This window comes from Ovis canadensis, chromosome 7 (genome assembly GCF_042477335.2).
Source record: "Ovis canadensis isolate MfBH-ARS-UI-01 breed Bighorn chromosome 7, ARS-UI_OviCan_v2, whole genome shotgun sequence".
NCBI lineage: Eukaryota > Metazoa > Chordata > Mammalia > Artiodactyla > Bovidae > Ovis > Ovis canadensis.
The window spans coordinates 33,053,711-33,067,994 of NC_091251.1; the positions used below are offsets into that span (position 1 = coordinate 33,053,711).

At 53.6% G+C, this 14,284-nt stretch overlaps 3 protein-coding genes across 8 annotated transcripts; 2 read left to right on the top strand and 1 right to left on the bottom strand.

The window, feature by feature from the left end:
* Window positions 1-524: 524 nt before the first annotated feature.
* Window positions 525-3,874, top strand: SDR39U1 (short chain dehydrogenase/reductase family 39U member 1). Its single transcript, XM_069597687.1, has 6 exons — window positions 525-627; window positions 950-1,056; window positions 1,146-1,228; window positions 1,621-1,742; window positions 2,738-2,881; window positions 3,143-3,874. The coding sequence occupies exons 1-6, from the start codon at window positions 612-614 to the stop codon at window positions 3,553-3,555; spliced, it is 885 nt and encodes a 294-aa protein (XP_069453788.1). The 5' UTR covers window positions 525-611; the 3' UTR covers window positions 3,556-3,874.
* Window positions 3,875-5,218: 1,344 nt separating this feature from the next.
* KHNYN (KH and NYN domain containing) lies at window positions 5,219-14,060 on the bottom strand. Of its 6 annotated transcripts, none has more exons than XM_069597681.1 (8): window positions 13,767-14,060; window positions 12,906-13,126; window positions 10,962-12,082; window positions 10,674-10,804; window positions 10,491-10,587; window positions 7,415-7,522; window positions 7,107-7,208; window positions 5,219-6,649 (listed from the first exon to the last, which is right to left on the bottom strand). In XM_069597681.1, the coding sequence occupies exons 2-8, from the start codon at window positions 13,104-13,106 to the stop codon at window positions 6,397-6,399; spliced, it is 2,013 nt and encodes a 670-aa protein (XP_069453782.1). In that variant the 5' UTR covers window positions 13,107-13,126; window positions 13,767-14,060; the 3' UTR covers window positions 5,219-6,396. The 6 variants fall into 6 exon arrangements, with proteins under 6 accessions (XP_069453782.1, XP_069453784.1, XP_069453787.1 ...); XM_069597683.1 differs by having other exon boundaries at window positions 10,962-12,221; window positions 13,767-13,949; XM_069597686.1 differs by lacking the exon at window positions 13,767-14,060 and adding an exon at window positions 13,531-13,705.
* Window positions 13,380-14,219, top strand: LOC138444044 (basic proline-rich protein-like). Its single transcript, XM_069597384.1, has one exon. It carries the CDS (start codon window positions 13,380-13,382, stop codon window positions 14,217-14,219), a length of 840 nt encoding a protein of 279 aa, XP_069453485.1.
* The last annotated feature ends 65 nt before the right edge of the window (window positions 14,220-14,284 follow it).

Genomic DNA, 14,284 nt, shown 5'->3' on the forward strand with positions numbered 1-14,284 from the left:
TTGGTGATCTTGGCGAGAGAGGCTGCGAAGTAAAAGTAGAAAACGGACCCCACTCTTTAAAGAACTCTGATTATAAAGACATTAGCAGAGGAAGAACAGTGCTGGAGAAGGATTATTTTAAGTAGAAGAGAACTTGAGGACGTTTAAATGCCGACAGCAAGGAGCTGGAACAGGCAGAAGAAAAGGTAAAATAATAGGCTGGGCAGAAAGAAATCCATTGTACCGCTGGACAGATTCTCTTGGACTACTGATCCATCTAACTGAATAGACATCCAGAATTCGGCGATTTGAGTAGCTTCGGGCTTTAGGTCAAAGGTTTTTTTCTACGCTAAAATCTTCCCTCCTCCGCCTCCTCTCCTGTTTGCCTTGTCCCCTCAGTCTACTCCCCGGCCCCGCCTCCTAGTCTGGTCCCAGCCACGCCTTGCAATGAAAAATACCGCCTTCTCTACGAATTCTTCCGGGTCGCCAGGCAGGGCCACGCCCAGCCTCAATCCGGCCCGCCCCACAGGGGGAGCGCGCGTCCCGGAAAAACGCATGCGCAAAAGGCTATAGCGGCGTCCTAGAAAAGGCACGCTCTAAACCTTGCGCAGGCGCGTTAGGTCGTGGTCGGGATGAGAGTTCTCGTGGGTGAGGGAGGGCCGGAAAGGGGTGGGGGCGGGAGGGGGCAGGTTTATAACAAGAAGATACAGCCAGAAATTGAGGGCTTAGGAGACTGTTTCTGAGAAAGGGTACCGTCTCGTGCCCAGGCTACCTGGCCTTTGCCTCCAAGCGCTAGGGACCGAATCTCCCTAAACCCTGTGTTTCACCGTGCACGCATCGCGGGGAGGGGGCAGAAAGGAGGGGAGAAGGCTGAAGTCAGATGGAAGGGCACCAGAGAAGGGGGCCACATGCGAGGACGGAAGGCCCCCCCACCCCCGGGGCGGATAAACACCTCGTATTTTCTGATCAGGTGGCGGGACGGGCTTCATTGGGACAGCCCTAACCCAGCTGCTGAAGGCCAGGGGCCACGAAGTGACGTTGATCTCCCGAAAGCCAGGGCCAGATCGGATCACGTGGGTATGTCCATATTCTGGAGGCTTGGCAAGAAGGGTTAGTTGGGTAGCGCTGAGCGAGGCCTCGAGGCCCGTGTGTGCTTTCTCCCACAGGATGATCTCACGACGTCGGGGTTGCCCCGCTGTGATGCTGCAGTCAACCTGGCGGGAGAGAACATCCTCAACCCTCTCCGCAGGTCAGCCGGGCCCTGAAGCCGACATTCTTCAGAGCAGAGGGCCGATTCTGATGGGAACCTATGAGCTGTGGAGATTGGGGCTGGCAGGTGGAGAACTCAACCCATATTCCGAACTACTCGTTCCCTCACCCTCTCCTCCACACTCACTTGCCCTTCTTCCCAGTCAGTGGACCGTACTCCCCATTCAGGATGCCCCCAAGTACCTGTGCCTTTTCCCTCTACAGGAGAGGTGGACCGTTTCTCTAAGCCGCAATGAGGGCTTTACTAGGTGTGGACATAGGTGGGCTCCAGGGAAAGAGGGAAGGAAGGGTATGTGCGTGTATTTAGTGGTGTTTTATTCCCCCGTGTTTCTCCTATGACTGAGCGTGCATGCACGCATGTTTCTCCTGCAGGTGGAATGCAGCCTTTCAAAAAGAAGTTCTCAGCAGCCGCCTGGAGACCACCCAAACACTGGCTAGAGCCATAGCCAAGGCCCCACAACCCCCCCAGGCCTGGGCCTTAGTCACAGGTGTAGGTATGCCCCCCAAGTCACCAGCCTTTAGACTAGCCAGGGAAAGGAGGGAGTACATTGAGGGGTAGCTCAGGCTCCAGAGTGCTGGCCTTTTCCAGGTATAGGAACTACCTAGGGCCTCATTCCACCCATATTTCTCCTGACTTTTGTGTACTTTCACTGAGAAATGGGGACCTCAGAGAAAGTGAGAGGAGTGGCACTGCTCCCAGTGCCTGAGAAAGCCCCACCTACTCCCAGGCCCCTTATTTCTCATAGGACAGAGCTTTAGGAACAGAATTGTCAGTTTTTGTATTTTGACTTTGGGACCAAATTTTACACACACACACACACACACACATTTAGTCGCTTAGTTGTGTCCCACTCTTTGTAACCCCACAGACTGTAGCCTGCCAGGTTCCTCTATCCATGGGATTCTCCAGGCAAGAATACTGGAGTGGCCAGTCCCTTCTCCAGGGCATCTTCCCGATCCAGGGATTGAACCCACGTCTCTTGCATTACAGACAGATTCTTTACCACTGAGCCACCAGGGTAGATATACATACCTACACATACACACTATATACACTACACGTACATATACACTAGTCACTATTCTAAGTGCTTTGCACATATTCCATATAGTCCTCACAAGAAACCTATGTGATGGGTATTATTCTTAAAGATGTAAAAGTTGGGCACAGAGAGGTTATGTAATTTGCCTAAAGTGACAAATAATTTTGGAGCTGAGATTAAAACTCAGGCAGCCTGGCACCAAAGTCTGTTTTTAGCTTCTGCACACTAGCAGTCTCAGCTTAGCCCTCTAATGAAAGATAAGAATGACTCCAAGGCAGGAACAGGTCAGCTCATGGAGAAGTTGTAGGGGAAAATATCCATGGCTCTGACTACCCATGGAGAGATTCCCAAGGTACCAAGGAGGGTGAGGTAAGGGGAGCCTTGACTGCAACGGGCCAGATGAGACAAAGGACACCCAGGGCAAACCAGTGCTATTCCTCCGGCAGCTTACTACCAGCCCAGCCTGACTGCGGAGTACGACGAGGACAGCCCAGGAGGGGATTTCGACTTTTTTTCCAACCTCGTAACCAAATGGGAAGCTGCAGCCAGGCTTCCTGGAGATTCTACACGCCAAGTGGTGGTGCGCTCCGGTGAGAACAAGGGGTCTGGGTATCAGACAGGGTTGGTATCTTCTCTGGGCCAGGAGAGGGTGGGGATAAGGGAAGCTGAGCTCACAGGAGATGCCACCACTTCTGGCTGACTCACCTGCAGGTCAGCCCAAAGAGAGCCACAGCCCTCACCTGCCACAGAGTCAGTATAAGTAAAGAGTGATGAAGGAAAAACGGAGAGGAGCAGTGGGGGTGCCTGGAGGTCGAGGGGCCTCCCTATACCATCCTTCTTGCCTGCTCTAGGGGTTGTGCTGGGTCGTGGAGGCGGTGCCATTGGTCATATGCTGTTGCCTTTCCGCCTGGGCCTGGGGGGCCCCATTGGCTCAGGTCACCAGTTCTTCCCCTGGATTCACATCAGAGACCTTGCGGGAATCCTGGCCCATGCCCTTGAAACAAGCCATGTGCAGGGGATCCTGAACGGAGTGGCTCCTGCCTCTTCCACTACCAATGCTGAGTTTGCCCGGGCCTTGGGCACAGCCTTGGGCCGCCCAGCCTTCATCCCTCTCCCCACTGCCGTGGTACAAGCTGTCTTTGGACAAGAACGTGCCGTCATGCTGCTGGAGGGCCAGAAGGTGGTTCCACGGCGGACACTGGCTGCTGGCTACCAGTATTCTTTCCCAGAGCTGGGGGCTGCCTTGAAGGAAGTCGTAGCCTAAACCAGGAAGCTCAAGGCAGGGCCTGAGGCCTGTTACTCAGCAGGGGCTTGCTGGTGAGAGACTACATAAGCTCGGGTTCTCCTCTAGAGACTGAAAACCATCTGGTCCTTAAGCCCTCTTTCTTGCTCACTGTCCCATTGCCCCATCTTATAGAGATTTCTGCTATTTCAGGGCTACAGTTGCATCAGGTTGGGACCTTCAACTCCTCATAGATAAATATGTTTGGTCTTCTTGTGTGTCCTGTTCCTGCCCCATTTCTCCTTCTTGGTATTCAGAGAATGTTTTGCAGTTTAGGCAATAAAGACAAATTAATTGACTAGCTTCAGCTCATCTCTTGTTCTAGATTCTCCTAAAATTTATTTCAAGGAATGTCCTGAGATGACCCTTTCCTTTACGTGGAGTTTTGAAAATGGTAATGTGCAACATCTCCCTTCTTGGTCCCTTGACTGCCAAAAGAGCTGGCAACAGATTTGAGGCACAAGGTTATAACAAAGGTAGAGGCGAGAAGACAAGAGGGACAGTGATCCATTTCCAGTGGGCGGAGTGGTCACCCTGCATACTTGTTCACACAATGCTATTAGGGTACCAGCAGAGGAAGAAACAAGGCCAGAGTCTAGGACAGCCTCTGGCCTGTCACTGGACAGCAGTGAATTGATAAACAATCACACACTGGCCTGTTCATCAAGCTGCAGCAGGACAAAGCTGTGCAAAGCTTAGGACTGTCGGTAGCTAAGGACCTGCCTCTCATCTCAGGCCGCTTCAGTCAACCAGAGTCCCTAGCACAAAAGGGCAGATGTTACCTCAAGCCCACTGCACATCCACCAGCATTGAAAGTGAAAGGTACAAGGAACCTATCAAAAACTACAAACTTGAACATTTCGGGGGAAAAAAGTCCCAAGTATTCATCGAGGACCATCTCCCTCTATCAACCCTGACTTCTGCCACAGTTTGACTAGAAGTAATTCCCCTAGCTCCCAATTCAGACCATGTTAACCAATTTATTTTCTTCTGAGGGGACTGTGGGTTGTCTCTGAATCATTGTCACCGCCCCAACTAGTCTCTCCCCAATACGACTGCCCCCAGCCCTGCTCAGTGTGCGCCTCAGCCATGGGGAAGGGTGGCAACACCGGGACCCAAGGGCGTCCTCCATCATTCATCTCCACATGCTAGCTGCTGGTATGAGGATCTCAGGTGATTTCAACTCCCTGTTATCACTCAGGCAGCAGAAATCAGAGCCTAAAAAGAGAGCCTTGTCCAGGGACTTGCTGCAAGGCTCAGACAGCTCTGAACCCAGAGGCACCTGTCCTGCTTCTTTATCCGGTCTTGGACTCTAGGAAGTTGCCTGGCTCTGTACTGTTCCTGAGGGAACGACTGGCCTCAAAGGTAGAAGTAACAGAAGCATGTTTAGCGCTGCACAGAAGGAAGGACTGACTGGTACTGTCTATGGATGAATGTGCTGCCTCGGAGGTCGTAGATTCCCTGGCACTGGAGGACTACAAGCAGATACAGGACAACGACATGTAGGAACCAAGGTGGACAAAGAAAGTCCTGAGGTGACAGCAGTTGGTCCGACTCTGATCCTTCCATTGTCATTTTCCAGATTAGTTCCTCTAGGTGCAACCTCTGTAGACCCTTCCCATCTGCACACACGCACACACAGAGCAGAAGTGGGATTCACTTTATGCGATATATCTGTCCTGTAGAGAAAATGCTGGGGTCGGGTCACACGATCGCTGTCCTCACAGAACATGGCTTCATCGGTTTGGTGACTGCTCAGCACTCGAGCAAGTGCGTTAAGCAGAGACTGGGACCACCCGACACATTCGTTCATCTGTAAACAAACACCTGGATGCAACAGGAGAGCTGCCGTTGAGAGGAACAAACCCTGAGAGTTTACTGGTAATGCAGTCACCCTAATCACCTGTTCTGTAAATGTGGATTGGGGGGGAGGGTTGCCCAAAAGGGATGCAGCCATTACAGGGCACATTATACTGAGGGTGCAGTGTTAAAATCCAGGGCACAGGCCCTGGGGACAGAGGACCCTCAGCTCTCTGAAAGTGAGGTTCTGGTTAAGAAGCCTGTGCAACCACAGACAGACACACCTGAGACTTGGTCCAAGTACCTTTCGTCCAAAGGGTTTTCCTCCACGTTCTCATCTCTCCTCCCAACGCATTTTTACCCCCATCTTGTAGGCAGAAGTAAAGACCAAGATCGGTCAAGGTGACAGGCAGGCAGAGCTGAGACCAGAAGCCAAGCCTCCCTCTGCCTTCTCCACCAGCTCGCTGCTGCTCCACTGTGACCCAGACCCCGGAACACTAGCCTTTCCAGGGGCCAGCATTCCCTTTGGTGTGCCCAGGAGCCCAGCCAGGCCTGGGAAGCATCCCTGTCCTCTGGCCTTCAGAGCAGCAGCCACAAGGAGGAAAGGCTTAGCTTCCCGGCCACCTGTTCTCCATTCCCCTCCCACCTACCCTAGCCTCCACCCCCAGTTCGGCATGGAGGAGGCAGTCCCAATCTCCGGAACCCACCCCTTGCAGCAGCCCCCACTCCCTACAGAAACCCTGCATAAGGCAAGGTTGAGAAGTTAAGGCTGAGAAGAACCTCCTGAGAGCTGGTCGAGGTCCTGACTCGAGATCAGGTCACGTCATGGACCTGTCCCCAAAGTGCTCCACACCAGAGCATTCCTCACATACGAATGCTCTTCCTCAGAACTTCCCTGACACAAAGCACCAACTCAGGGGGAGACTGGGGAGGGGTGTGAGCAGCAGAGGGAACCTCACAGGATGAGCTGAACTGGGTGAGACTGGAGCTGAGCGGGGGGGCAGCCACTCAGCCAGGTGAGGCTCAAAAGTTGAGACTAAGCAGGGCCTCAGAGAGCTGGTTGATGTCCCGGCAGTACGGCTCACGCTGCAGGATGAAGTCCACCTTGTGATCCTGGCCCCAAAACACCTCCAGCAGTTGGCGCCGAAGCCGCTCTGTCTCCCGCGTCTTCCGAATGCCACCATTGCCTTTTTCCTCTTCTTTTCTCCCCGGCTGCTGATTACTGTGCTCTGTGACGCCCCTGGCAGAATGCTGAGGCTTAGAAGACCCCGGTGCCCTAGGAAGAAGCAGAGAGAACAGAATGAGCTGGTAAGCATCCTAGAGTGAGCCTGAAGTTCTAGAAACTGACCACCGAGTGGCAGTATCAACCCACTTCTGAAGGGAAGATGGCTGGTTCCTTTGGAACCGGATGGCGAATCTAGCTTTAGTCTAATAATTACTTTCTGTCCAGCAGAGGGCGTACTCGACGCAACCAGCTAGGAGTAAAAGCAACAATTTACCAAGTAACTCCGTAAATAACTCCGTCCAACACACTGATGAGGGGAAACAGGAAGCAGGAGCTTCCTTCCCAGCCAGAAGGGTCTGCGTCAGGATTCCTTGGGCCAAAGCCCAGGCAACCTGAACTACTATAGGATAAAGCTGGCCTGGATTGAGTCATTTTTCACCCGACTCTCCAGGCCTGCTAGGCCCTGCAGAGCAAGAGCAGGGCTGCCTAGGAGCATGCAGGGCATTACCTGACTGGTTTCTTCAGGAACTCATCCAGGGTGGGGCCATTTCGCCCCAGGGGGTCATCCGGCACCATGAAGAGGTTTCCCACAAAGGTGAAAGGCAGCAGGCTGGATGGGCACAGAGAATGTGTGGTCACAGAGGGCCCCTTGCCCACCGCCCAGACAGCGAAGACCAACACCATCAGAAGCTGCCGGCTACCATCCTTCAAAGCAGTGTCAGCCCCTTCCCAGAGTCCTCACCCGGTGGCAGGGCAGAGCTGGCTTTAGAGAAAAGTCTGAGTCTGTGCCCTGTTCTCAGGGGAGGGCTCCCTCACCGCTCTCTGATGATTGCCATCCACTTCTCAGACTCCTCTGCCAGGTCCCGGAACTGGTCGTTGGAGACAATGATCCCGTCGGTCTCTTCAGCCAGCTTCACCATGAACCTGTCTCGAAAACCACAGCAGCCATATTGGGATTCTCCAAGGTCCCAACCCCAGAGCGCGTTATTGACTCCCGTGACGCACTTCCAGTGATGGAGATCTGGCCCCTCACCTTGAACCAACCACCAGATGACTGACTGGATACAGGCGCCATGGGTTAGAAAGGAAACAAAGATGAACCCTTTCATGGTCTCCCAAGAGCAACCCCTCCAGTCACCACAACCCTCCACAACACTTTGTGTCTTGTCAGAATGAGACAGAAAGACCTGGCTCTGGCTCTGGCTTCTTCCCCGCTGCCCCTTGAATCAGTGACAGATCCCTCATGCGCCTCCCCTGAGGCCTTCCACTCCGCTTCCTTCATTTCCAGTCCTGCCATTACCACCTGCACTACTTGGACAATGCAACTGAGGTACCACTGCATAGCCTCCTGATAAGGCGGTCTCCTGCCCCCAGCCATTTACCACCCTCCAGCCTCTCCTCCCCTGATAGAACATGCTCTTCCCCTACACAAGTCTTCCAAACTTGCCCTTTATCTACCAGATGTTTCCACATCCCAGGCTTGGCAGCTAAGGCCTAGCAACTAGCTCCAAGCCACTCTTACTGCCTTATCTCTCCCCATCCTCCCTAATGCACTCATAGCTCCTGCCAAAAACCAACGATCAGATTTCACCTTGTTCTTCAAACATGCCCTGCACTGTCCGACTTTCATGTTTCTCAAACTGTTCCCTTTGTTCCCTCCATCTGGAAGGAAACCAGACCTCACTGATAGGATCACAAGGGGAACGTCAAAAAAAAAAAAGATGCCTGGGCCCCATTTTAATAATTCTGATTCCACAGGAGTGGGGTAGAACTCATGAGATAAGTCTTTTAACAGGTTTAGAAACCAAGAGATCCAGTGCATCCGATATCCTTGTCAATCAACAAAAACTCTCAAATCCTTCCTTTCCCACAAGACCCCAGCCAGAAGGGAGATCCCTTTCCTCTCAGTTCTGTAGTGTTTGATTTATAGTTTCTTTGGGCTTTTTGAAGTCATGAATGCAGTCTTCCCTGATTCCTGCCTCCTTCAGCAGCCCAGACACCTAGGACCCCACAGGCAGTCAGTATCTGAAAAACAGTGTGGTATAGCCTTGGTCATTTAGTCGTGTCCAACTCTTTGTGACCCCATGGACTGTAGCCCGCCACACTCCTCTGTCAATGGGATTCTCCCATCAAGAATACTAGAGTGGGTAGCCATTCTCTTCTCCAGGGGATCTTCCTGACCCAGGAATGGAACTCGGGTCTCCTGCACTTCAGGTGGTTCTTTACTGTCTGACCACCAGGGAAGCCCTAGTGTGGTATATAGGGGACCATTAACCAGCATTCAGTATGACAGATGTCTGCTTCTGAGCTTCTATCTGGGAAACAAAGAGATGACATTATAAATATATAGGGTACCATATAATACACAAAAGGTATTTTCAAATTAAGGATAACTGTACTATTACCACATGAGATCGTATGTTGTTCTCCAGTATTCAGTAGGTCTGTGCTACATGCCACTGTAACTAGGCAAAATACAAAATTTATATTGTGCCTCTGCCTGTCAGGACCTACACAACTGTGCAGACACGTGCCTTCAAAATTTATTACAAGTGACAACCTTCAGTTTTAATTGTGTCAATATGGCATGTAAAGAAGGTTCTGTATTTCGGATAACCTGTGAAATCTAGGCCTAAAACAGAACTGCACTGGGAGAACATGAATTGTCTTTTTTGTAGAATACCATTTACCTGTTAGGGAGTAAAAGCTAAGTATTTGAAAAAACAAAATATATAATCAGTACAGCTTGGGAACTCTTTTAATTTAAAATTCAGAATCCTGGAGAATAAAGAACTTATCACTGTAATTTTTTCAAATGGGTTAGTTAGCTTTTAAAATCCACCCATGGGATGTCCCTAGTGGTCCGGTGGTTAAGAATACACCATCTAATGCAGGGAATGAGGGTTCAGTCCCTGGTTGGGGGAACTAAGACCCCACCTGACACAACAAAGATCCAATGCAGCCAAAGGGAGGGAAAAAAGCCTATTGAAAAATAAGAATAATAAGATCCACCTGTCTCCCACACTTTGTACACCAGGGAGGAAATGTGTCTTGTGTTCTTCAATTAAACCATCTAGCAGCTTTAAGTTCTCGTTTTTCCTTTGCCACGTCATAGCCTTTGCCAAGAGAACTAACTACTCCAACCCTCTGTCTGTCTCCATTTCTGTACAATGGAGATAAGACGCCCTGCCACACTTGATTGAGTCCCTGAAAAACTAACGAATATCACTGTCTTCCGGCAGAGCACCTTGAGTGAGGCAAGCACATACCTTAGCTTCTTTTGACATTCACAAGGAGGATGAATGAATGGAAGAGGAACTTAAGACAAAGAGGTTAATCCACTAAGAGAATCTACAATAACTATGCAACTTGAGGCTCAAATTCAGACCTTCAAATTCTAAGACCATTGATCTTTCACTTATCTTTTTTTAAATACCATGTTTTGTACAGCCGTATTATGCATGGAATCCATGCTTTATTTATCATTATTTGGATCATTTACTCTGGTTTTCCCAGAAGGTTGGAGAATTTCTCTATGTGTTTGGACATCTAGGTTGTAAGAGGCATTTGTCAGCTAGCTATTCGTACCACCAGCTTTCCCATGTTTCCATTAAAACAGTGTTTTCTAGATGGTAAGGCACTATTAATATAAATACGAAGCATCCTTTAGTTTGATCAGTAAAAAAGTGAAGGATGAAACAGAGTTGTTCACCCTCCATCTCATCCTGTCTGCAGGGCAGCTTCACCTCCCCAGACATAGGGGCACACGGAGAAGCGGCCCTTTTCCCATGACTCAAGTCTTAGTGTGAAGGGGCCAGAGCTTCTGTCTCCCCCTCAGTCTCCCACCAGGCTCCCTGAATGTCAAGTCTGTGGACAAGAGAGAAGCAAGTACCTGTCATCATAGGAGGAGATCCTCTTGCCATCTAAGACCCGGGAGGGTGTGAGGGAGAGCAGGCTGAGGGAATACAGCTTGTGCAGGAAGTGACCCTCTAGAGAAACAGAGACGCACAATGGGGTTATCCCCGAGGTGAACTCAGGGCCCATCCCCAGACACAAGAGACCAGGCCCAACTCACCTCTGACCTTGGAGTCCTTACTGAAACGCCACTGAGGCACAAAGACAGTTATGTCGCGGTGGCCTCGGTCCCAGAAGTACTGCACGGCAATGGCGATGCCCCGGCTGGAGAAGTAGTGCTGGAGGCCGTGCCTGCAGTGGGAAGGGGTCAGCACTCAAGGGCCCTCGAGTGGAGACCTGGCAGCCTGGCTGCATTGCCCTCCGCTTGGCACACGTCCCCAGGGTGAACACAACTGCCCACCTCTACCTCATCCCCTCCCTGGGACCCTCAGCCCCACCAGGTACTCACACCATGGCCACGTTGCTGCCATCGATGACAATATGGCGGAGGTCTGGCTTGCCCGGCACATTAGCGAGGCACAGGGTGAAAGGGTCTTGGAGAGCCTCCTGGAAACGCTGCGTGCCAGTCACCAAGTTGCCCCCCCGGGTGCCTCGTTTCCATGGAGACCCCCGGCCTCGAGCCACAACCAGCTGCTTGTCTGCTCGGTCTCCCCTGTCCCCTCGGTCTCCACAGTGCCACGGGGGTTCAGGCGCGGGTGGGGGGCTGGGCACTCTTGGAGGTGAGGCTTCCCCATTATGGAGCCGCTGGAGGAGGGAGGCTCCCCGGAGCTGAGATGCCCTCTGATAGGGGCCCTGGGTACCAGGAGGCTGGCCCTGGACCCCGAGCCTTCCTCTTTCCTGGGGCACTACCTCCTTCCCCAGGGCCTTCCCTTTTGGAGGCCCTGCCTGCCCGGCCTCTCCTCCTCCCGACTGTGGCCTGAAGGCCACTTGTCTCTCCCAGGCCTCTTCCCCGGGCCACTCCTTCCACCCCAAATCCATCTCCCTGGCACCACCCTGCTTTGTCCCCTCCTTCTCCACGGCATGTCTCTCTCCCCTTGACTCTTGCCACCCTGTAGGTCCCGTGTCCAGAGACACTCCACTGTCACCCAGGGGAGTCCTGACTCCCTGCTGCTGAGCGCCCAGCAGACCTGGGCCCCCCCAACCCCAGGACAGGAATGCTTGGGGCCCCTGCCCCCGGGATGCCTCCTGCACCAGGCTCAGCAGCTCCTCCTGGATGGCCTGGGGCAGCTGCAGCAGGGCCTCTGTGTGGGCATCCCCCCGGGCCTGCAGCAGGGCAGAGAACTCTCTCAGCACTCCAGCACACTGAGAGGCTCCAGGGGATGGCCCCAGATGAAAGTCCCAGCTCAGCCGCTCCACCAGCTCCTCCACTCGACTCTGGACCATGACGAAGGCCTCAGTCAGGCCACTGACCATCAGCGAGCCGGGCACTCCAGGCACCAAGTGGGCAGATGTGCTCCAAGTCAGGCAATCAAGGAAGAAGCCCTGGGCTCCCAGAAAGATGCAGTGCAGTTTGGGTGGGTAGTGGATTTCATTCTGTAGCTCCGGGCTACAGAGACCCTTCAGATACTCCTGGGGGAAAAGGGAGGGAAGGCAGGTAGGAAGAAAAAGGAGATTGCTGGAATCTTAAGTGGTCCCATAGCCTCTTCTGGCCCACTGCTGTCTCCTGAGCTCCAGGATGCCTGGGCAGAGAAATGGAGCCCTATAGATCCTGAAAAAGGTGGGGATTAAAAGAGGATGGAGAAACTCACTTCTTTCCCTTTTCAGTTAACAACCTGTGGCTGAATTTCCATTTAGAACTCGACTCAACTTAAGATATTGTTATAAGTAATTGGTTAAAAGGCTGTCTCTTCTAAACATTTATGTGTGTGTACGTATGTTGCATATTTCCATCGTAAGGATCATCAACACTAACTTTTACAGAGATCATGCATTATGCCTTACGTGCTTTATCTCGTTCACAGTAAATTCAGTGAGGTGGATACTGTTATTATTCATACTTTAAAGATAAGGAAACTGAAACTAGGACTACAAGGATAGTATTCAGTGGTGGTGCCTTACTGGAAGCCCTGACTAACTCTAGAGGAAGCAATGTGGGCTTCCACCACACAGTGAATTCCTTGGTGGGGCCTGCTTGCCCAACCAGATTATCTCTATCCTCCCCAAGAGTACAAACTGATTTGACCTGAATCACTTCTTTCCAAACCCTGGCAGAACCTGGGTCATTACAGCAGAAATGAAACCAAAACTCTGGACAGAGAATGTGCAAGTTCGTCAAAGCTCAGGGCCAGTGAGACAAGCAAGAAGTGAAGATCCTCCCCAGCCCCTCCTCTCTCCGGCCTCCTCGGGGGAGGGAGTCATCGTTTCCCCGGAAGGGTCAAGGAGAAGCATTCACCTTGGCTCTGCTGGCGTTCTCTTTGGGGCCCTCCAGCTGCAGCCAGATGTGAGGGTTCTCAGGACAGTCCTTCGGAAGGACGCTCATCCCCACCCTGAAGATGCGCTCCACGCGGGGCAGCTGCTCCCGCACCTTGTCCTCGGCCTCCGCAGACACCGCAAAGCGGTCAGGGGACGGGGAGCCGGCCCCCCAGGTAGGCATGGCTGCTTGGCCGCCCGACCCTGGGAAAAGGGAAAGCAGCTCAGAGCCTTGATGTCCCCTCAGCGCAAATCTTGGTTTCCTGGCCTAACCAGCTAGCAACAGGTCGCACCTAGTTATCAAACCTGTAAACAACCCAGGAGGTAACCACCACTTCAGTCCAGTTGGAATAGGGAGGGAATGTCAGATTATCTGGACACGGGGGGCTTCTCCCCGGAGACGAAGTCACGAATAAACAAGGCTGTCTATCTGGGATGGCCGTGTGGCCTTGGGAAAATGACGACCACAGCCCTGAGCAGGAACGGGGAGGAGGATCCAGCTGGGTCTGGAGGCCAGAAGGAGTGGACAGGTGACGACAAAGAGTCCCTCTCCTCCGGGTCTCTGCAACCTCCGGGTCCAAGACGGCCTCTTAGAGATGAATCCTCACCGGGGCCTGAACTGGGTTCTCCTCTGGGGACCCTCGTCGGCCATTTCCAAGGTTCTGGCCACTCCCACTCCTCCCCTCCCCCTGCTGCCCCCCTCGGTCGCGCCACGCGCCCCACGCTGGGCCGAGGGGCCGAGCCGGGCCCCGCCCACAGCCGCTGGCGGCTGCCGCCCCCCGCCTGCGCTCGGCGCTGCGCCCTCTGGCTCCCGCCGCCCGGGCGCGGGGGAGAGCGCGCCTACCCGCCTCGCCGCCCGCTGCGGCCTCGGTCCCGCCGGCGCCGCTCGGTGCCCGCCGGCCCCAGCTTCGCCCGCGCCCCCGGCCCAGGGAAGAAGGGCGGGGGGCCCGAGTCGGGGCGGGCCTTTCCGATTCCTCACCCAACGGGGACCTCTCTTCCCCACATCACAAACAGTTTTTTGAGTCACTTCCTGGCCGGGGGCGGAGTCAGCTGGGCCCCTCCCGGGGATGGGCCAGCACCGAGCCCCGAAGCGCGCCCCCGCCCCCGCCAGCCGCCAGCTGCTCCCCGCCCCCGGCCCGAGCCCCGGCCGCGGCCCCGGCCCTGGCCCCAGCGGGGCCCCGCCCCCGGCCCCGCCCCGCCCCGCCCACTCGCCCGCTCTGGCTCCGAGCCTTCCGGGTCGGGTCTCCTCGCTCCTCGGAGTTTTCAGGGGCTCGGCGCAGTTGTTTCTCAGGAATGAGGAACCACTTCAGGGAGAGATGGAGGTGAAGAGGGCCTTAAAGGGACTAATCCGGTCCCTTCGGA